The following is a 24,710-nucleotide window of genomic DNA, read 5'->3' as shown; positions in this document are numbered from 1 at the left end:
CTTTCCAAAGAATCTAAATTTTAATATTGTGAAAAAATAACAAATGACATAATTTTGCTATTTTTAAGCTTAAAATTTTTTGAATTAATGGATAATGACTACAAATTGACTATTTGAATACAAATAATTGACTACAAACTAAATTTTTAACAAAGACTGCATATTGAAAGGGGTATGGGAAGGTAAATCGAACTGCACAAGAGGGGCGTGGTGTGGGAAAAGGTTAAGAACCCACTGGTTTACAACAAGCATCTTTTTAGCTGGTGTGGGCCTCGCCTGTAACACTCTTTTTTGCTTTTGCGAGAATGATCCATTAGCAGGGTTTGACTAGTTGAAATGTTCATTTTGTTTTAAATATTTAAAACAATTTTTATAAGGTTATCTTGTCACCAATTGTATAAATTATTTTCATTATTTCTCTGCAGGTTATTGACAAAAGCCTGTATGTCACTGAGTATCAGCTGGAAGAGGAAGATGAGCCAAGTGGCAAATAGTTCATCTTCATAAATTAGCACATAAGTAAGTTGATTTTTGAGAAATTATTCAACATAATCAATCAATTGGTCAAACTTTTGAGACTCTGAATTCAACTTGTCAAATAAATTTGTAATAAAAAGGCAAATACCAGGTACTTCATTTTTGCTAAATTTCCTTACTATTTAAATACAATAAATTTTTACCCAAATCGTAACTTTTTTTTTCTAAATATTTCAAAAGAGTAGGCTAATATGGTGTATATTTTAGGTATACAGGATAAAATCTTAAATACATTTCAGTTAACTGGTATTTGAAAGTTGATTTCCAAAGATAATCGGTGGAGTAACCATAATTGGAGAATCGTGGACTTATGGAAAGTGCAGATCACATATTTCTATATGTACAATCAAGTCTGCATTAGAGTGGGTTGTACCTTCCTATCTTTAACATAGTCAAATGTTTTGATTTTTTTGTTTTCTATGAAAAACTTGCTTTCACTAATATTTAAATCCATTCAAAAACGAAACTGACATTTGCAGATATATATAAACAAATCCATATGATCAAAAAGTGTTTATTTCAAAAACTTGTTTTACCACACACAAGCTTTTAGCTCATTAAAACTGTTTTCTCGCAAAATATTACATTTCTGTTGATTTTGATTCTATTGCTTTTCATGTTATTTTGCTCCAACACACAGCTTCAATTGCGGACAGTAAAAAAAAATCACTGTATTCAATAAATTTTTTGAAACATTGATGCATTTTCAACAAAATATCCCAATATTGAACTGATATTCAATGGGCATATTGCTAAGTTTAACTTTGTTTTTGCATCTGCAAATGTGGAAATGATGATCCTTTATTTACAGAACACTATTGAGGATTGCATAAAAAATTGAAATGCAGAGATACCTTTTATTCCTTAAGCTGTTTTGTAACAGTTATAAGAAGGGGAAAAAAACCAGACTGTGTGGGTTACACCCTATTTTGCAGGTTAACAATAAACCCGTTTTTTAAATCTGCTTGTGAGAGACTAGGAAACCTATAGCAACTTCATTGCCAAGTATTTAACACTTAAGCAGATAAAAGAGCAGACATTGAGCTCCACCTATTCAAGAAAAGTACCCAGAAGTTGTCCCGTGTTGAATAATGACGTAGTATTGTTGACATGCTTCCATACAGGATTATGGCCTGTTCCATCCTAAACTGTCCAATATGGGGAGATGTCCAAAGTGACGGTTTATACTGTTGTATATTTTTTATTTGGAAATAACTTGTATAAAACCTGTGTTCCCCAAAGTAAAGTTTATTAATATTTAAAATCTTTTTTCAAAACTTCACCTTATCAGTGTGCCATGGTATTTATTCCTAATATAGTGTCTTAACTTGTGTATCCAGTTTCTTTGTTTTGACATCCCGGGCTTCATAGCTGGTTAAGGTGGGGGGGGGGAAAATTCAGATTTCTGTGTATTTTACATTTACATGGCAATAAATACAAAGTTATCTACCTATCATGTATACCTAAAGTTATTGTTCTGGTTTTTCTTTTTACAGCAGTTTTTTTAATTTTATTTTATCGTCTGGCCATGATCATCTTTTGTGAAAGAATATTCTTCAGTTGAGGTGCTTGCAGAGCAGATGAGAAAGATGGACTCTTCAAGCAGTTTACCTGGTGGTGCCTCCTGCTGCCAAGTCAACATTTTTAACCTGCGAGTCCACAGGAAACACTAAATGGTTGGAATCATTCTCATGTCCCCTGCCAGTTTTTTGCCATACTTGCTGAAAAAAAAAAAATGTATAAATTTCCAGGAGGAGTTATAGTGCCTTACAGCAGTTCAAGCGTCAATATTTTTTCTACTGCTTTCGATTTTAGCACAATTTTTTCCCGCCGGAAGGTGTTTGTGTACAAAAGTATTCGAGTGGGTCTCCTGCTGTAAGTCACTAGAGACTTATGTTGATTTTGCATTGTACAAATACTTGTATCTCTCGAATGTTAGTTTAAAAGCAAATGTATCAAATGGGAAAAACTTTTCAAAAATATTTTTACCTGTGTGTAACACCCAACCAAAGGTTTTGCTTTCCCAAAATGTGCTCATGGCAATATTTTTGTTTTTCAGTGAAACATGATTCTTTTTTGGTCATTAATGTAAATAAGTCATCGTTCCCAGAAATGGAAACTGGGTATAAAAAAGAAATTTGTTAGTGTATAAAAAAAGATGAGTTTAAAATATTGAAGCGGAATAATCCGTTTCTAAGCTCTGTCCATTTGGTCAGCTGTTCTTCCCCCAAACTAGTCCTGACAAAAAATACTACTTTTTTTGGCATTTTCAAAAAAAGGTTTAACACATGGAATGAGATGGGTCATGGCAAGCTTTCCCATTTAGGAAAGACTTGCTTCATGAACTCTCTTGTGCTATCGCTGTACCAGATGGACATTGCTTGTGTTTCTAGCGTTTTTTCTACACCTATTTTTGTAAACTACAACTTTGAAATGTAACAAAAAAATGCATCCCCAGAGGTCTTTTTTTTAATTTTTTTTGAATCAAGGGCAGCATTCATCAATGACAGGAATCTTGAAAATGTTCACTCTTTAAAAATATAAAGTCTGGGAACCTGAGGCACTGGTGAACAATCTTTTTTTTTCCTTTTTTTTAGAAAAAATTGTTTTCAAAAAGGCCTCTGGGAAAGTGTTTTGAATGTTTAATGTAAATATACATATTATATATATATATATATACCTTTTTTTTCAAATGCAAAGTTCCAGCATTGTTGAACAGAATATTGATATAATTTTTTGAGGTTGTGCAAATGTGTGCTTGCGTGCAACCAATGTTGCCCAGTGTTGTAATATGGTGACACCTGGAAGATATTACGTTGAACTCTGAAAATACAAACATAGAGACCTTGTGCCAATATTCCCTCGCAGCTTGATTTTAATGGACTGCAGTGTACTTGCAGCGATGCCTGTTGAGAGGGAAGACTGAAGAGGATTATTTGTGATGGACATTTTTTGCTGGAACGTTTGCATTGTGCGTTACATTTGACGCTCAACCTGAGTTTGAAAGGCAGAAGAATCCTGCCATGTTGTATAATTTTTTTTTCGGTCATGTTGCTGCTGTTCAACTTCAAAAGGAAAGGGCCTCAGGTTTTCAGAGTTGTTATTTAAAAGTTCAATAGCATCTTCCTTGTTCCCTACAATTTTTTTTTTCACAATTAGATCTGTTCTGGCTGTAATTTTTTTCCTCAAAATTAGTGTTCAAAATTGGGGAACTTGGCAGCAGCTGTTGAACTTGACTGAGTAAACACCATGCATATCATCTGTTGCTTTCGAGCATTTCTTGGAGGAAAAAATTCTAGAACTGTTTCTCAGATTTCAGGTAATATGCATGGCTTGTGAGGGTGCGAGCTGAAACACGACCCACTCTCAGCTGCCTCACTTTGTTTTCTCTTTTAAGGTTATGAATGCGAGATTGTCAACATCATGAATGAGTCGTGGGTCGCATGTTTTTCACATTTTAATTTTTCTTTTGTTAAAAGATTCTGAAAAAGAAAACAAAATTTTATCAAAATTTAAACAGGAAATATCTGGTAAAAGTAATTAAGGGTATATATTAAACATAAAAAAAAAAAAGTTTGAAGCATCTGAGCAATTTGATAAAAGATATAAAAAAAATCTGGTTTTTCCTGGAAAGAATAAATTCTAATTGGCTTCCAATGTGCTGTGGATCTTTTTTTGTGTAGTCTTTGACTGGTTGATTTTTAACAGCTTTCACACACACACATCAATACTTTGATTATATAATCAAGTTGAATTGGGTGGAAACTTTTTGAATGGTATTTTTCTTGCCAGAATATAGTTGTGTAATAGTTATCTGCGAACTGGTGTGAAAGCTAATTTAACTAACACAGAATGGTTATGAAAATATTTGTCAGTAGTTCATAACTTCGGGGATGAATGAAATGCATTACAAACTTGCGTTCTGTTAATGCGTTACAAACTTACGTTTTTAAAACATTAGTGAAGTGCCCGTTTTGACATTTGCATCTGGGAGCGTAAAGATTGGTGACCACTGTACCGAGTTTATTAACCCTCGATGCCGTTGACGAGATATCGTCCATTTTCAGGGACACAACAATTGTCTCGTTTGGTTCTTTTTTTTTTGGTGCTTATTTAATAAAGCACAAAAAAGGTCATAGCGAGCGAACCTCGTGAAAATCTAATGTAACAAACTTGCACTTGCCGTACTATTTTGGATTTCTGTCATAAAATTTGTTCCGTAAAATACTGCCCGTTTTTTCAAAAGTATGTTTTTGATTTCTCCGAATTTTGTTATTGAATATACATAATGTCACGCAAAGAATGAATATCGAGAGCTAAATTTGAAGTGAAGCAATAGTTGTTAGTCGTTGTAGATTTGTTTTTGGCTATCCGCAAGTTGAATCCCCAGGTGGGCTTTTGTACCGAAAACGTTTTATCCGCTGAATTTAAAAATGACCAGAAGTTTAATAATTTAGTTTCTCCATAAAAAGCGGAAGAGAGATGACAAAGCAGTGATTGCGTCTTGTTCCAGTAAATCATACTTTCATTGATTTCGTGAGAAATATTCAAGGCAAACTTGAAGGCCAGGTTATTTAAATGTTCGTCAGAGCTGGATAAATTCCCGATATGGTTTTGGGGAAAAATCTATTTGAATTTTTATAAATATAGTCACTACGGAGAGGCTTGGTCCCAAAGGTGGCATGTTTGCAAAACTTTATTTCTATAAACCATTATATATATATAAATAAAAAAGCGGCATTGACGAGATGTCTAACCCTTTTAATTCATTTACGAGTCCTGATATTAAGCTGATTTCTTAATGGAATGTTTTCCTATACCTTAGTTTGAACCTGCTGAAAAATTGGATGATGGCCTACCTTCATTTTAAAAAAAAAAAAATTGCAATTTTTAATGGGTGTAGAGATTTCTAGTGTCTCGGAAATCGTTGAAAGAAAGGGATAGTTAATATTGACGCACACTAGTTCAAAAATGGCGGATGGGTCAGCGTTCCAATGATTGTAAAGGAAAAAAAATTTACGGCATTATTCTCACCGACAGTTAACTACAATCACAGGTGAAAGGATTGGAGATCGACACGGATTGGTTAAATCGGGATTTTAACATTCAAACATTTTCTAGAAAGCATATTTTGCTGATAAAATTTACCCACTTATTGGTTATGGACTAAAGTAACAAAGAAAGCCTTTTTTCATCGTGAATAAACTTACAAAATATGGATGCTTAATCTGAATGCTTCCGTGTGCATAGTTTTTCCTGCTTTGCAGAAAACAATCGTATCCATATTGTATAAAGTAGCATGTCATTTTATCATTCCGCACAGGTACCGAAATTTTGTGCTTAGAGAAATAAGTCTGCAGATGCAATAAAAGAATATGCTTCCACCTATTTGGGAAAAAGAACACATTTCATGTCGGACTACATTTTTTTCTCTCCCCGCGAGCATCTCTGCATGCTTGCCTCACAACTTGGAGCCGGACTCCCCAGACCGAGATGAATCCTCTAATGAATTTATAGTGAAGAAAAGATTTGTCCCGAGCCCTCGTGCGCTAGAGGTCGACCAACACTACATTAAATATATATTTCTAGTGGAGTGTTGGCCCTACCCTTGTAGGGGTCATGGTGCTCGCTATTCGGGATAGATGTTTAGATTTCGCAGTTGGGACATATTAACCGACAACGCAGATGAACCAATACCACAATAAAAATATCTTTAGTGTGGTGTTGGATGAACACGCCCATGATTCAATGATTAGAATCTTATGACATGAATGTCGCTCTCTACTTGTTAATACAAGATATACAGAAGACTGGATGTTGTGAAGATATTTATTATTTGAGATGTTGAGTTTTTTCCTTCCTTAAAAAAAAAAAGTTATCTCTGCCTCTACCGGGAGTCGAACCCGGGTCCCTCGATCCCTGACTCCCGGTAGAGGCAGAGATGAGTTTTTTCCTTCCTTAAAAAATTAACATTTCAAATACTAAATATCTTCACAACATCCAGTCTTATGTATATCTTGTATTAACAAGTGGAGAGCGACATTCATGTCATATATATAGCCCTCTGGTGGCTCGTCGTCCATGAGCTATTAGCTGATCGGTTTCACTGTCCATTGCACGGCGAAGGAAAATCTCTATCTCCTCTGTAGCTTAGTGGTCAGAGCACTCGTCCGGCATCGAGGGACCCGGGTTCGACTCCCGGTAGAGGCAGAGACGAGTTTTTTTCCTTCCTTAAAAAATTAACATCTCAAATACTAAATATCTTCACAACATCCAGTCTTCTGTATATCTTGGATTAGAATCTTGATTATTTCAGTAAAAAGCAATCGGAATTTTTGTACGAGAGCTTTTTTTCTGGTGATGGTTATAATTAAAGCTCTTGATTCGTGAATATGCCTTCCAATAGTCTGACAGGGCTTCAACCTCCTAACTACGAGTTCAACTGACCATGGCTCCACATCCCTCAGGAGGGGCCACTAGCTTACTTAGATTTTTGGTGTCGCCCTTCAATTATATGAATTTATAGTGCGGAAAAACAAAAAAAAAAATGATGAATCGTCAGGCTGGAGCCCTGTCAGTCCCACCGCCTTGTGGAGGTGATGCGAAGACCTCAGTTGAATTCGGGCTCCCACGATAACATCTGGTACAATATAATTTATGACAATAAATAGTAAAAACTTAGGTACGTCGTCACTCCTGTTAAGGCGGGGGTCGAAAACCCACGTTACAAGTGGCCGCCATGGTATCGGGTGTGGCGCGCAGAGTTTTTTTTCAAAAATTAAAGGAATTCTACTTTAATTGCACAAATTTTCTCTCCAATGTTTTGGAACATTTCTTTTCTTATGAATAGAGGTTACGAATGGTCTTGTAGGCTACCAAATCCATGTTGAGTGCGGTAGGTATTCTCAATTGATTACTTTTTATTTCATGCGTTTCTGTTTGAATTTTCATCTCGGGGGCCATAGAGTTGATTGCTTTACATCCCATATATACGGGATTCGGGAACATCCGCATAGGGACACGCATTGTATTGTATATCCATCAATTCCTGGGGGGGAGCTCAGACCGTTGCAAAGTTTATTGGGGAAAACTCCGGAACTAATTCTTTCTAGATGAAAATGTAGAATTAGACATTTTTCTCTCGATGAAAATGAATTTTAGAATTAAACTTTTTTTTTCTCAGCTCAAGATATCAAGTAAACATATTTTGTGGATGTTATGCTGAGGTGTGAACACGGAAAGAAAAGTCGTCTTATCTTCGCCGGAACTCGAACCCGGCCCTCTTGCATACCGGAGGTAAGAGGCTATTAATGCCTCACGCTACAGTGCGTGAAATGAGGATGACAGGGCCGTCTCCAATGGTGTAGATGGTAGCATGCTTTACCGGTATGCAAGAGGGGGCCTAGGTTCGAGTCCCGGCGGAGACAAGATAATTTTTCTTTCCGATTTCACCTCAGCATAATATCCAGAAAATATGTTTTCTGGAATTCTTCCAGAACTTCCAGATGAAAATGCACATTTCTAGAATGGATGAAAAGGAAGAATTTAGGAAAGAAATTATTGTAACCTCAAGTGTGCGGGTCCCCCCGAAAACGCGGAGCGCACCTGTCCCACACTAAGGGCGGGTGAGCTAATTTGAGGAAAGAGTAGTTGAGAAAATTAAACTAGAATGAGAGGAGGACGGCGAAATTTGTGCAGCCCACAGGTAGTAAAACCATAAATCCGCCTCTGGAAGTAAAAATGTACCGTATTTTCCAAAAATGGGTCGCTTGTCATATCAGATTCGCTTAATGAGAGAAAACTGAACCCGCTACCCCTCTTGGGAACTAATGTAAAAAAGACAATGAATTGGGCAGGGGGAAAAGAAAATTGGGACTCAAGAAAGATACAATAATTTCAAAAGGAAACCCTGAAAAACACCAAAGCAAAATATGAGCACAATGAACAAATGTTTATGAGAATTCGTAATTAATGGAAGTTCAGATTCAGTGGAAATTCTGTTATTGATGAAAATGAATGCGAAATGTTCGAGAAATCAAAAATGATAAAAATTTAGGATCAATGAAAGAATTTCATTGAATGGCTTTTTTTATGAGGCACAAATTTGAATTGAAAATTCAGGGTCAATGGAACAAAGGATTTCAGGATAAAGGAAAAAATCAGAATTATTGAAAGATCGAATTTCCGTGTGGATGAGAATTAATGAATGAAACGAATTCAAGAACTAATGAAAATTTGGAATGAATGAAAGAATTTCCGGGTGAACGAAAATTCAGGATTATCAATGAAATTGAGTATTAATGGAAAAAAACAATTAATGAAAATTCTAAATTATCGGAGGAAAGAATTTCTGCATGAAAGAAAATTCAGAAAAAATATGAACTCTGCCACAAAAATGAAACATTTTAACAATTAATGAAAATTCAGAATATTGGTACAATCTGCGCAGTTTTTTTGCCTGTAAAGATTAATAAGAAAGGTATAATAACTAACTGAGCAGCAGGCCGTCTTACGAGCATTGGGGGCCTCGGGAAAAGTGATTGTTCCGAGGCCTATACTTAGGGTGACCAGAGGAGGTACCCGAGAAACCGGGACGAATCCCGGAATTCTTAATTGAAAACTGACAAAACACGGAATTCATTGTAAAACCCAAACTGGGACATTTTAGAAAGTTTTTTTTTTTTTTTTCACTGACATTACAGTACAAAATTTCAAACTTACAATGTATTACGAAAATAATATACACTGCTTCTACACAAAGGTGTCAAAATGAATAAAATATCAGGGTAGGGCTATGAATGTCGGACGTCCCGTATATACGGGATTGAAGGTCGTACACGTGAAGGGGGGGGGGATTTTTTTTCATTGAACTTTTTACCAAACTTTTTTAATTAGTCGTACAAACAGAAATCATTTCTTTTCGCGATAATTTCAAAATATTTCATGATGATTTTGTGCATCATTTGTGCAAATTTTTGAGATTTTTACTTTCATTGAAAATGTTGGTGCCCTCTATTGGCTCTACAGAGGACAAAGATAAAGTAATTGAATGTACGTACTGTATTCAAGACCTAAAACCTGAGTAATTTTCAAATGTTTTATCTAATAACAATATTATGTATATAGAGGTTAACGTGCATTCACAGTTGTCGTGTGAATCGTAATAGCATTCGATTCAAGCGCGGAACTTTTGTTTTTATGGGAGAAATTTTGTGGTTGCGGAGGATTTTTTCCATTATCCAATTAAACGGGGCGGATTGATTCCATTTTCAAATACAGTCGGGACAAATACGGGAACAATAGTCAATAAACAACATACGGGATAAATAGTCGTCCCGAAAGCCTTTTTCGAGACAGTGAATTCAAGCGAAAAACCGGGACTGTCCAACACCACCTATATCTTTTACAGGTGGTGTTGTATTGCCTCAGATGTCTGGCCACCTTACCCATATCTAATCAAAATGCTTGCCTTCCAGTTTACTTGCTCGCTTTCGAAAATTTTAATTAAGATTTAATTTTTATGAGACCCTTCAGAACCCGGATGGACCTGTTAAGATGGCACTCCTGCGCAGGCAATCCTGAACGTATATAGAAAGTTTTACGAAATGGGGGTGTGCCAGCCAGCATGTGTTGTGTATGCTTGGCCCTAAAGCGTTTATGATGTTAGAGTTAAGTGTGATTCATGTTCAATAAGTGCTGCCATCTGTCTTTCATATTGTTAGTGAAAGTGGTAAATGCCTGAAGTTTCTTTTATTTAGGTTTCTGCCACTCTCACTTCCAAAATATGCAGACATTTCGATGTTTGTGGTGTGATTGGCTACTGCCTGATTACTGCTGTGATCGAACTTGTCGTTAGGGTTACCACATACGTTCTTTTTTTTTATGTCATTTCAAACGTCCTCCTACGTTTCGGAATATTCACCCTTTTGTCAGGACCGTCTTAAGAGCATCACAGGCCCCCGGGGCCTAGTGATTTTTCTGGGGCCCTGTCTGGCAAATTCTCGAAAAATTCAACTACTTCTCATTTTTCTGAGGTCCTATTCCCTTGAGGCTCCCGTGCCCTGCTCGGGTGGGCCCATGCCTTAAGACGGCACTGCCCTTTGTCCTCCTATATTCAGATTTCCGGAATTATTATTCTTTTTTGTATTGGGGAATTTTTTTTTTCATTCTGAAACAACATCTCTTCACAGATATGGGCATTTTTGTGTGAGTGTGTGCTTTTCCACACGTTTATGCGCTTTGAACAATCGCCGCCTAAAAAAATCCCAGAATACAAGAATCCAAATAGGGTAGATGTTATTCTAAAGCATGGCCCCATCTTGCCGCAGAATAATATGAAATAGACAGTCCGAAAAACAGCCCTGGAAAAAAAAATCACAACATCCATTTTGAGAATAAAATTTTGTTTGCTCACCAACAGCAAATGCCGTGTTCTAAAGTGGAGAGGGTATTACCCAATCAAAAGAGTAAAGAAATATAGGACGCAAACAACACTCAATGCTGATTCCTATGGCAAATTGCCTCTCGTAATGCCCCCGAAAGGAAAATAAAAATCTTCTAAAGGTAGGGTAAAGGGGATAGGGGTTGTTCCACGGTTTGGATAGGACTGACACGGCTCGGATAAAGGTTAAAAAATGTATTTGTTCGTCACAAGCTGCCAAGTGCCTGCGGCAACCTCCACAAGCCGGCTGGAGATACTGCCGAGCATGGGCGGGGATACGGGGGGGGGGGCAGCGTCAAAGGTGGAGTCGACTGATCTAATGTATATACGTATATATGAACTGACATCATCATCATCATGCCCCCCCCCCCCGACTTCCAAGTCTATTTCCGCCTATGCTGCCGAGCTACGGCGGTCAGCAACAAAGTAGCAGTCGGGGTGTGCTTCGCAGAACAGCCTCCCCCTTCAAACGGCTGAATGAATGAATGAACGCCAGATCTTTGCCACTGGACTTATCCCGTTGCCGAGATCTCTTCCAGCCCAGCTTCGTGGCAGAGTCCAGAACAACCCCTCCCCCCCCCTCCATAAAACGGCTGTAAAAGCTTTCAGAAATGCCAATAAATTTAATGAGACAATGTTCTTAGGGGTCATTCAAGTATTATGTCATCATCGATGGGGGGGGGGTTTGGATAATGCTTACGTCATCGACCACCCTTTATGAAAGTATGAGTTAGGATACAGAGGGGCAGAGCTGATGACGAAATTTTGCTGACAGGGGGGGGGGGGGTCAAAAATGGCTAAAAATTTGCTTACGTAATACTTGAACGGCCCTACTTGAACGGTAATACTTCAAAGGAAAATCTCGCTATGTTCCAAGCAAAAGCCTCAATGCAACAAAACTGAGCAGACGGTGAGACAATTTGTTATAAGCGAAGGGAGACTGACTATTTTTCTGCTGTTTTTTAGCGGTTTCATTTTAGTTGAGGAAAATTATGGGGTATCATTATGGGGGCCCTCCCGGTTTTTGTTGAGTACAGTGGCGCCACCTGTTGGGAAAATCGGAAAGAGTGACGTAACAAAGATGTGCAGGCGTCCTCATTTCTCAGTTTTCGAATCTGGAAACCCTACTCGTGGTAAAAAAAGCTCAATGCTTCAATTCCTGATTGCCAACCTCTATATCGATTGTAACAAAGAATACTTCAAGAAGAGATGGAAATTGAAAAAGGTCTGAATCAGCTTTCAGTTCTTGTATCCCTCGGAGTGACCCTCGTACACGCTTCTTATAGATCCGTTTTGAGGCAAGGATCGATTTTTTTTCCGCAGCGACGATGATGATTCACGTTTCATTGTCCTCTGGAGAAACCATTTTCAAAGCAAAGAGGCCAGTAGCGTAGTGATAACAATGGCGTTTCCACCTTCGTCACCTACCCCTTTTTTGGGGGGGGGAGGGGAATGGCGCCTTCGTGGTGGTCGCAGGCAGACAGAATGGGCACATCCGACCGATAACGTGACTCCATCTTCGCTGCCGGAATTCCCAAGTTGAACGCTACTTCAGTCAGAGTGGGCGGTGTGTTCAAATTAAGGCTCTCCGGGGTTTATACGTGGAATTACCCGCTCTCCGTCACTGATTCAACTGAGGCTTCAGATGATAAAATTCCACCCCCATTTTCTTACAGAATTTCCTTGTTTAATAACTTCATGAAAAGTTTGGGAGCATCAATTGTGAAATTTCAAATTTTTTTGCGGAAAATTTTCCTTTGTTTCAATAAATTATTAGAATAAGACATATTTCTTTGAGAACATCCTCAAATTATTTATCCCCTTTCCACAGGTCCGCGAAATTATTGAATGCCATGCCGCTTATTGAATGCGAATTATTGAATGCCATGCAATTATCCATGCCGCTTTGTGTGATCACATCGGGAGTCTGGGTTTCTGATAACAATAACCAAATGATAGCTATATCCGAAAAAATTACATTTGCAAACAAGGTGACCACACACATTTCGTTTGGTCGAATGGGACTTTTCAACCCATTCGTCCGATGAGTTCCGCAAACAATAAACGATTTTTTTTCCTATGTTATGATATCGGTCTGTTCCATACTATCAGAAAAAAGTGATAACAATACCCGAATAACAACGTTATCCTGTGATTTTAATTAGAGGCATGGACTGTATTTTCACAAAGCCCGCAGGCGTAAAAAAGCTCGAAAAACACTGTAATAAAGTATATATTTATTATTAGAACCCCTGCTGCCATCTACGAAAATACAAAAGAAATTACACATCGTATTGAGTCGACTGATCTAAATGTATCTATATTTGTGTGTGTGTGTGTTCCTTGGATATGAACTATCACATATTCTCAACACCAGAAATAATTGCTGAAATTTTCCGGCAAACTCACAGTCATAACCGGTTTTACGGGTGACGAACCGGTTGAAACCTGCAACCAATTTGATTCAAAGAATTTACACGAAATAGTTTTGATTTTGCCACCGGTTTATTTGCCAGGTGGCAGCACCACCTCGCAAAACTTTCACCACAAACAGCCACCTATATTCACCAAAAATTTGAACCAGATCTCAGTTTAATGAGGATTTCTCTGCACTTGAAGCCCCCGGGCATGCCTGGGCCTATGCGTTAAGACGGCACTGGCCGCAGGGAAGTGGGGGGGGGGGGTCCATCACAGCGCTGTCTATCGCCTTGTTTGATAGAATATTTATTGATGTTACACAGAACCCCTACTGCCATCTTAGAAATATAAAATAAATTGCACACTGTGTAGTGAATTTACTGCCGTAAAATATCTACATCATTGCCTATGGGTTTCACTTATTCTTTAAAATTAGATTTGCCGGATTCAGAAACTGAGAAATGAGTACTTACGCCCACACACCTTTGGCAACGTCAGTTACATATGTTCACAACAGATGGCGCCACTTTACCAACAAAGAACAGCAATTGTGTTCGAAACAAATACAGAAGTTTACTTTGGCAAAGGGGGAAGGTTGCTTCCTAACGGAGGGTTTCGTCAAGCAATAAAAATTGTTCGCCCGACAAAATGGGCGATACTACTTTCAATGCTCGATTGCTGAGGTAGAAATAACCCCAGGTCATCGAAACGAAACACACGTAACCATCAGGACTCAGCCTGAGGCATGGTCCCCACAAGGGGTGGGACGTACAGGGCTTTAGCCTGAGGACCCGGAAAGATTATCATTTTTAAAATTTTTCCCACTGTATAAATTCATCATACAGGAGCCCGTGGAGAGCTGGCTTGGGGAGTCCGCCAGCCACCCCAGAAAAGTGAGGGCCCCTAGTACAGGATGTGGGAGCCATGGTCGGAGAAAGATGAGCTCGAATGCACAGGGACAGTCCCTTATAATGAGATCCCGGGCTGTGACTTTGAAAAGTAATTGGGATTTCTAGCCAGGTAGTAGACGTGCCCTAGTGGCGTGATGGTAATATGCTCGTCTATCCCTGTGAAGTTTTCCGCAGAGCCGTCTTAAGAGAATCATGGGCCCCCGGGCCAAGTGATTTTTCTGTGAGGGCATATTTGATGCATTTTTGAAAATTTTAACCGGTTCTCATTTTTGTGAGGCCCTCGGGCCGTGCCCGGGTGGGCACATGCGTTAATACGGCACTGGGTTTCCGTAAAGTTCTAGGTTCGAAACGGAGAAATATAGATATTTTCCCTAACGAGCTTGAGGCGACCACCGATAGATGGCGCCTTTATTTCCACCCCCAAGTCGTAAATGGCAGTAAATCAGTAAATTGCGTACAGCGATGTGGCCAAAGTTGGAGTGTTGTGAAGTAGCTAGAGGTCACCCCTGATTGTCTTTAGACAGTCCTCAATAACAGCCCCCCCACCCGCACCAGTGTACGGCATTAATTGTTGCGGAGCGGACAATGGGATGCGATGGGTAGTGGTAAGAGAGAGCAGGGGTTCTTAACCATACAGGAGTCCATAAAACCTCTCGAGGGTTATTGGAGAGATTTCAGGGGTGAGTGAGCTGAGCCTGAATGAGTAAAAAAATTATTGTTTACATTATCATAAACTGAATATTATTCGGTGTGGAGGGGGGGGGGTCCGTTATTGTTAATTTTATTGGCACAACGAATCCGTAGGAACCAAAGGATTAAGAACCCCGCCCCCTCTGTACTAGTGCTGTTTTCGGACTGTATCTTTCTCACCAGTATAATGGAGAATGCGGGATTGGGGCATCTGTCAAGCTTGGAGGCTACTCGTCTTCTGAAAATTTCGACTGCGATTGGTCAAAGAATGTAAATTATCTGCGGGAAGGTGGAGGAGGGGGGGGGGGGAACAACAGCAAACACTGAACATAGGCTCATCAGTTGAATATGGGTTTTGGTTTACTGTGAAATTATTTTTCTACGGAAAGAAAGAAAAATTCCAGAGACCTGGAAAATGAGGGCAAAAAAAAGGAGAAATTTCAAAAACATATGAGGATGCTTCAGATACCATCAAATATGGAGAGTGCTCTTATAAATGAGGATGTCGGGTAACCCTATTTACGATAGAAAGAATTGCTGAAATTCTGCGGGAAAAACTTATTGAAAACATAACTTGTTATGCACGAAATTCGTGTTGATATCAAATCACATGTTGTTCATTTTTAAGGCGTTGGAAAAAAAGTTAAAGGACAAAACCGAAAAACCACTTTATGTCTTGAAAACTTGTGCTTGTAGGTGCATGAAAGTTTTAGAGCGACGATTACAAGGGGAACTAAACATTCTCCACTAAAAATAATTTTGATGAGTGCTACACTTTTTCAGAAAAATATTTGGTGAAATAAATTTGATACGGTTGATACTATATATTAAAAATATAGTAAAGGTCAAAATCATAAGGATAATTAGAAATTGTGTACAAAAACTTTATTTTAAACGGAAGAGACACTTTTTTTTCTTTATAAGCTTCATCTTTCGGGATGTCATTGATGGATTTGTTAATCAATATGCAGGGTGCATAGCAAATATGGGGTATGGCATTTTACTGGCGAACCGTTGATTCTAGAGGTATACTTCGAATTAGGAAAAGGTTCCAAATAACGTGTAATACTCAGATATTTCATTCATGTTTCAAGCAGGGTTGTCAAATTTGCTCCCCGGGTAGATACCCATTTTCCCCCCCGGGCTGGATTTTTTAGCCTAAAAAACCCGGGTTTTTTTTGGGGGAAAATGGGTTTTTTTAGGGAATATTGTTTGTTTTCGAAGAAAATGCGTTACTTTCAGGTTAAAATTTTAGTTTGAGCTTAGTTTATGTATTCCAAAAATTGCTGCATAGTGCAGTGTTTAGAATATGTATATTTTGAAATATTTTTTAATGATTTTTTAGGAACAAAAATGTGATAATAAATAATTTCTTGGAATCACAAACACCCTTTTTTATAATTCTTCTACCTTTTTATGTAAGCATTTAGGTATGAGATCCACTTATTAAAATATTTTACAAGAAATCGCAAACAGAAAATTGTAACCATGGACCTTAGTTTAAAAAATATACCTGATATATGTGATAAGCATACCTACAGAAATTTATTTATAATACACAATAATTTTTCACACACACACACACAAATCCTTGTATAAATAAATTGAAGCATCTGTGAAGAAGTAAACAGAATGTAAACTGAATTTTCATTCAAAAAATATTTACATGTTTTTGCAATACTTTTTTATAAGTTTTATACAGGTACATCAGACTTTCATAACTGAAATATCAAGAGACAAAAACAACATTATCTAATAATGAAAAGAAAATAACTGTGGGATTCTTGAATTGAACATTGGCAGCGAACATCTTAATTGAAACAGAATAAAAAGTATAGTTTTTCTTATGTGAAAATAACACCTAAGCAGAAAATAAGCCTTAGCTTGAATTTTCAAGATGCTGATAATACAAACCCGATCCAGAAAATTTGCCTGTTAAAATCGTCAGCCAGATGAAGGCATTCTGTAGGTCTGTTGCTATACATGAAAGGTTTCTTGTATAAAGTGATATTAATATATAATAATGTTATTGACATTTATGTGTTTAATGATAATTCAAGTTATTTTGTAGTTTTAAGTTCCCAAAAATGGTTAATTTTGACAAGTGGAAAACAGCTCCAGAGTAAGAATCCTCAGAATGACTTATCTCCTCCTCTTAGCCAGATCATTTTTTAATTATCACTGCTCCTTTTAAAATATTTCAGAATTTAATTTAATGAAGTAGGGATATTCTTTAACAGTGAGGAATTTAAGAAAAAGAGAAGCATGAGAGATTTTTTAGCTCCTGAAAGTTTGGGTTCGGTTATAAAAAAAAAACTGTGGTTCGGGTTACATAGCTGAAAGGTTTTATTTTTGACTTATCAGGACACTTTTGGTTACATTTTCGGCGGGGTCTGAAAAATTTGGAGAAAAAAAAAATTCAGGCACCATTCTGATTTCTCAGAATTTTCATTATCTCCAAATTCATTTATTTTACCACAAACAATTTTCTTGCTGCAGTTCTGCATACGACTCAAGGTTCAGATATAATTACACAGAAGTGGGTGTGTTTGTGTGTGAACAATTATTCCCTTACTTATAATCATGGTCAATTTTATTGATCAAATACATAGTTTAACATTCACCAAAAATGTATATTTAGACATAATATAAGATGTAGGCTTACACATAAAGGATGTGCATTAGGGTGGATCGAAAAAAAAATATTTTATTTGCAAATCGCTATAGTGTGGAAAAGTAGCTTCTTTTAATAAAAAGAAAAATGACGTAAAAAAATTTAAAGTCGATTGACATTTTCCGGTCATGCATCATACTTGAAGTTTATGAAAATTGACAAAATTGAACATTTTTCTTAAATTTTTTTAATATTACTTAAAATTTGATGATCGATGTGCAAAAGTTTCTTATGCTTATTTTATGGTTCAATGAAGTAAAATAAATTAAAACATTATTGATTATATTGATTATATTGATTATAAAATTATTTATAATTATGTCGGGATACCACTGTATTCATCGCACACACTAGAGTCATTTGGCATTTTTTTCATATATATCAAATTCACTAATTACACTAGGGTATTATGCATAATCACAGATAAAGGCGATAAATCTTAAGTGTTTATCAAATTTATCAACGAAATTACGAACGACGCTTGTGGGTATGTTACGCATAATCACCGGTAAAACTGATAAATTTACAAACTTACCAAGACGATTGGCGAGTTTGCATTTTTTTACATACATTTATATCACATTTACCGTAACTCGGGGGTTCTCAAAGTGGGGGTCGCGATCACCTGGAGGGGGGGGGGTGCGAGAGATTCTTCAAAATGAAATCGTCCAAATAAGAAATTCATTTTTATTTTAAAAATATGTCAAAACTAAAAAATTCATTTTTCTCAGCTGAGCTAGTTATCATGTATCATATAATGTAATTTCATCAAATTCTCTCCTTTGTACAATATAATCAATACATCAAGTTTAAACTTTTATAGGGAGATTCAGAGAGAATCACCCGATCTCAAAATTGTATACTTTAAAAAAAATTAAAAACACAGGACGTGATAAGTTGAGCTCAGAAGTTCCGGAAAAATGCCATAAATGCCTTTTTTCAAATTTTTAAAAAAAAAATGTCGTTTTTGAATTTTTCCTGCTGTAAATTCCTATTTTGGTATTGCTATATGTTTGTTTATTCTTGAATTTTAGAGGTCATATTCTGTAGAACTTAAATGTTTTTAGCGTTGAGCACTTTAAAAGAATTTTTTTTTTAAAATTCTCAACTCTTAGTATTAAGGGACTCGGTGGATTGCCCTCCAGATGGAAGGATGTGAAATTTTAACTTGTTCCCGCAAGTCGATTGCCTCTAGTCAGTGCCGTCTTAAGGCATGGTCTTACCCGAGCACGGCCTCAAGATAAGAGGGGCCTCACAAAAATGACATCTGGTTGAAATTTTCGAGAATTTGCCTTGTAGGGTCTCAGAAAAATCACTTGGCCCGGGGGCCCATGATACTCTTAAGACGGCTCCTCTAGTCTGATTTTATTCATTGTAGGCGATGGAATGGGAGGGGGAGGGAATGATTTCAAAACTTCTCAAACATGTTATTTAAGTAACCAGTAATCACATATAAAAATTATATGCAATTTGGTTAAGAAATTGAAGAGAGCTATCACAAAAATGCCTGCCAGTAAAAAAAAAAAAATGTTGTTACTAGCGCTCTCTGTTGTCGACATAAAACATTAATTTTTGAATTAATGAATATTATAAGAAAATATATTTATGTCCACTTTTGGAAAAATTCATGTTTTAGCTTATTGTTCAAATAAAACTTATTACAATTACACTCAATTATACGGAAATTTGATGCAGTCAAATATCAGTTGACCAATTTTTAATTTTTATTTTCGTCGCTGGACAAATTTTGTTTCATTTCGAGTCAGTCTAAAAAAGTTTCGATTTTGTGCGCGCCTGAATAAATTAGTTTTGTTTTTTAGCGTCATCTATCTTTGACTCTGAATATTACTTTCTAATTTTATGGGTGTGAATCTTAATACTATTTTTTTAGATTCTAATCGCTTTTTTTTTCATCCGAGAAATTAATTTCTCAATAATTTCTAAAATAATTGATTGTGCACACTTATATAAAATAATCGGATAAAGTGAAATATCGGCTAATACGATATTCCTCTGATTTCATGAGCCTAACCCTAAACCATTAAAATAACGTTAAAAACTATTGTAATGTGTTTCCAGAGTTTATTTAGGGCAAATTGGGCATGCCTAGGACATGTAAAAATTTCGACTGGGCATACATTTTTTTATATACCTATACATTCGATACTTAAATTTTCCAAAAAACACTATATATTCCTAATTTTTAACGGTGATATTCTTTATTTTGGCATCATTTGTATACAGTGAATCCCACTTATAAAGTTCCCACAGCACGTTTCCCCGCTTATTACGACTTATTTTCGTGGTCTGAACATTCACTAATACTCATCGAAATTTCCCGTTTAAAACGTTTTCTCGCTTACAACGTTCTTTTATGATTTTTTTTTTTTTGAAAAGCATACAAGCCGGATAGACTGTATTATTTGTCTTGAGATTATCTTCCAGCTCGTAATTATGAACTTAACCGCATTGTAACTGATACCTGCGTTTATAATGGAGGAACGCAGGTGTCGGGGGTGGGGGATATGATCGAAGTGTTCAAAATTTCCAACGGAATGTATAGGATGGACCATGAGTTATTAATATACCGTCAATCAACAGCTTCAACGGGGGGACACTAGTATCGTTTAATAGGATACAATTCCAGGTTGTGGTGTCACAAGAGGTTTTTCTCTCTAAAGTGTGTTAATAAATGAAATAGCTTACCTTCAGGGGTCGTGAATTCTAATACAATTGATACGTTTAAAAAGAAATATGATATACATAGTGGGATAAATCGAGAAGTTATCCACAACCACAATCTTTTTTTATGCACAGTATATTATATATCATTAATAATTTTTGAGATATTTTACTTTTATATTGTGTTGCTATCTTTTGGTTATATTTGACTTCCATATTTTTTATGGGCATAATTTTTTCAGCCACCACGTTGGGCAATTTAGCTGTCGTGGCCTTCCTTTGTATTTGTATAAATTTCTTGTAACATTTTCAAGAGGAAGTTTATCATTGGCATAAACTTCCTATTTGTGTGTACTATTTCTCTATATACGTATATATTTTCTATATATTTTTTTATATTTCCACATCTATTATTATAATCTATCATTGAAAAGCAGATTCAATGGGTGCAATCAATATTTAGAAAGTTTTCTTAATATCACAGTTTTTAGTTATTTTTCCCTTTCCGTATTAATAGTTTTTTTAATGCCTGTTTCAGACATTTTTAGTGCCTTTTGCCTGCTTATTTTGACCGTTTTTAGTTCCTGAATTTCCGGGCTCTACTGATATGTAATATATGTGAATATAAGGGAGGAAATGTGTCTACGTTTTATGAACAATTTCTGTTAATGCTCGATTTCAAGTGCAGAATCATTTTCACACAAATCGTATGATTCTTTTTTAATCCTTCTTCCCTGTATACGAAAATCACGGACCATACACGTCGCTTTACTTCAATCTTGTATAAGGAACACCAAGTACATTAAAAAGAAAAATAAATATTTTACATAAAATTAAAGAAAGTATGACTATATATCGCCCAATTGAAACCGAAACAAGCGTACGAAAAGTGCTTACGGAACATCACATTTACTGACAAAAAAAATTGGAATATCCCGAAAAACCGGAACATATGGTCAGCTTATGTGTGTGTGTGGGTCACCGATACATCGAAATCGAAAAGAATTTATGGCGGGGCCTATCTGTTTTCAGACATATGCCGCCCTCAGAACGGGCTCCTGGGGGGCCCATATGAAGAAATAGACAAGGGAGTATGTGGTTGTTGTGTTTCGTGAAGTGCGTGTCTGTGGTAGGAAATCATGATCAATGGGAAGTCTGGCCTCAAAAAATTTGCCTGAACTCAACATGTCTGAAATGAGCACTGTTAGTAGAAATAAGCACCGATATATTTTTCGGTCAAAAGGGGGTGGGGGGTCTCAAAAAAAAAGTTTGTTCACCACTGCCGTAACATACATATTATCAGTTTTTCTTATGGTTCGTTTCCAAGTCGACAGATGGCAGTAGTAACAGACTTGTCTGATAAGAAAAGATATGATTCATATGGTTACTAATCGCGGGAAAATCCGACATAATCTTGACTCAGACGAAAGAAAAAAAAAACCGATTCAAGTCAAGGGTCTCGTATATAAAAGAGGAAAGACTCGGCCTTTACGACTCAAACATACAATCCATAGTCATATCTACTGACACTAGGGAAATCTTCCATTTTGTTGTTGTTGTGTTGTTTAAAGAGGAAATTGGAATTTTTTGGTGGACTAAAAAAAAAATTACTTTACATCTAGAAGAGAGAAAAAGTAGCTTTATATAGAATACGAGTCTGGTATAACCAGTTCCAGACAGAGAGATGAAGGAGTCTGAATGAAAAGAAAATTTGTTAGACGGTAAGTTTTTTTTTTTTTCTATTTTCCTCCGTCTATAAAATGGGTTTTGTTCTTTCTCATTATTTTCTTAAAATTGCCCTCTTCGGTGTTCTCTTTCCTTCGATTCTCAGACTTTAAAAGCAAATCAATAAAAATCGTCACAGTCTGGTGCTTTTTTTTGAGTTTTCGCAGAAATGGACGTTAAAATATTAAGTACGAGAAGTGGGGGTGGGGGGTCGTATCGAAAATTCGTTTAGGGAAATAACGGACGATCTCAGCCGTCCAGTTGTCAAATGGTGGGAAGTTTAAAAACTGTGGGAAAGAGGAAAATTTAGTACATTTATCAAATGAATATTTTAATGTTCGCGTATAATGAAATGAATAAAGTTTTTCCAAAACTAGATGATCGAATCGAATATCATTTCGATTCGATTCATAGACTAACAATCAACCATTCAAATGCTTTTTCGACGTAATTTCTTTCTTTCTTTCAAACTAAATACGGCCCAGGCTCTATCGGCTTCAGCCAATTTTAGCCATTGCCCATGTGAAGGGGCGAGATAGTGTCGGAGAAAACTTTATTATACACAATCATATGTACATAAACAGAATCTCATACACACAAAATATTACAGCAAAAAAAAAAAAAATAAAATAAATATAAAAACACAGAATCCCCGAAGAAATGCAAAAACACAAAATAGTGCAAAAAATAAAAAACAATGCAAAAATACAAAAAAATATTTAAAAATAATGCAAAAATACAAAAAAGTAAAGATTGAATGCTTAAAACATTTAACATAAATTGAAAAAACACAAAAGAGGGAGAAGTACAAAAATAATAATACAGAAATATGCATATATGCATATTATATTTAGCTGTATATAATATGCATATATGCATATTATATACAGTCAAATCTCGATAAGTCGAATGTGCAGCGGCCGACAAAAAATTTCGAGTTATCGGAAATTCCGATTTCCAGAGTGGGAAAAGAAAGATTTATTAAAATAACAGCACTGTATATGAGCGAATCGAATATCGTATCAGTGAAACGTGTCAAACTACTTTAGATGAATAAATTCGGGAAGATAAATTATTCTGATTTTTATCATATTTAATTATTTAATGATAAAATTTAGAAATAAACTAGATGTACATATACTGTATTATGGGAATGGACACATATGCATGTTACTCATTCAAATAAAGTGTATGCAAAGTTATTTTCTGTCAAAAAATGCAGTGAGCCTTTCTTTCGTGAGAAAATCCTTCATTTTGTACAAGCAGACAAATGAATCTGCTAAATTATATTACTAAATTCTGTTGCTAAATTACGTTGCTAAATTGTATTGATAATGCTAAATTCTATTCATAAATGCTAAATTCTATTCATAAATGCTAAATTCTATTCATAAATGCTAAATTCTATTCATAAATGCTAAATTCTATTCATAAATGCTAAATTCTATTCATAAATGCTAAATTCTATTCATAAATGCTAAATTCTATTCATAAATGCTAAATTCTATTCATAAATGCTAAATTCTATTGCTAAATGTTTTTTAATATTCTCTCGTTCTCAAAAACTACGACTTAAAGGAAGAAAACTTCGAGTTAAGGGAAAATTTTAACTCTAAAATATGGAAAACGTTCTGGGGGGGGGGGGGGGGCTGAAAGAAAACTTCGACTTAAACACACATCCGGGCTAAGGAGTTCGACTTATTGCGAATTTGTTCAACTGCACATAGAAATAGAAATTTTCATCGAGAGGGAAGTAAATTTGACAAGAGATGAGACAGCGCTGCAACGACTAAAATTCCTAATTTCGTACCAGATTTGGATTTGCTTCCATAAATTCCACCAAGTTTGTAATATTTATTATTATTAGAGCTTGCCTTTCTGGTATCTGTCCCCTCTCTTCAATTGTTAATATTTCTAATTGCTGCGTTCGACATAATATTACTACGTTGAAAGTTATGTAGAAAAAAAAAGCAAAACATCATTCCTCTACAGCTATTGTTGTGCCGATTTGAGAGTACAAAATTTACCTTATAAATATTTCGTGCGAGTGAATAAAAATGTCTTTTACTCAAAATCTTTTCCCCAATCTGTTCGTGTTTGTCTAAGGTGCTGTATATGAAGTCTTTGATTACTGACGGTACTTTTATAGTAGGGGACTAAAAAATTGACATTGGTGCCCAAAATTTTCTTAGTGTAGTTACAAATTGTAGGCTTAGAGCAGCACGAAATGTTTGTAAATATATAGCAGCATATCTGCCAACATGAAAGAACGTCATTGTGTTCTGAAAAAGTGAAAAAAACATTGTTTTGGACCTTTTCCTTTAGCTCAAATTTTTTTTTGTGGCACTTAAAAACTTTTTCTGAAGCCTAGATTGTTTTTTGTGATTTGCCCAGTCCTATTTTTTAAGTACCATTTTTTAAACCCCCGTAGCATCCCTCAAATACATTGTTGGGCGTTGATGTTATGAAATATAAACGACTGGTGCTGGCAGGACACATTCGGACATCGATTCATAATTGGAATTTTTATGATGGGGAATGAAGTGCCGCAGATTCTTTAACGGGCTGGATAGAAAAGAATCCTCTAAGCGGGCTGCATTTATCCCGAAGGGCCGCAGTTTGCTCATCACTA

At 36.2% G+C, this 24,710-nt stretch overlaps 1 protein-coding gene across 4 annotated transcripts in view; it reads left to right on the top strand.

The window, feature by feature from the left end:
* Positions 1 to 4,194, top strand: part of me31B (ATP-dependent RNA helicase me31b) — a 52,701-nt gene extending 48,507 nt beyond the window's left edge. For 3 of the 4 annotated variants that reach the window (XM_089243042.1, XM_089243044.1, XM_089243043.1), the window contains 2 exons: positions 426 to 519; positions 2,034 to 4,194. In XM_089243042.1, the coding sequence (XP_089099168.1) occupies positions 426 to 494 (69 nt within the window). In that variant the 3' untranslated portion in view covers positions 495 to 519; positions 2,034 to 4,194. The remainder of the gene's footprint in view (positions 1 to 425; positions 520 to 2,033) is intronic. The other variant, XM_089243045.1, reaches the window with a different exon arrangement.
* The last annotated feature ends 20,516 nt before the right edge of the window (positions 4,195 to 24,710 follow it).

Source organism: Pholcus phalangioides, unplaced genomic scaffold (assembly GCF_987345545.1).
Source record: "Pholcus phalangioides strain wild (caught in Gottingen) unplaced genomic scaffold, Ppha-v1.0 ptg000015l_1, whole genome shotgun sequence".
NCBI lineage: Eukaryota > Metazoa > Arthropoda > Arachnida > Araneae > Pholcidae > Pholcus > Pholcus phalangioides.
The sequence above is the reverse complement of the archived record's forward strand: the minus strand, read 5'-3'. Positions and strand labels throughout refer to the sequence as shown.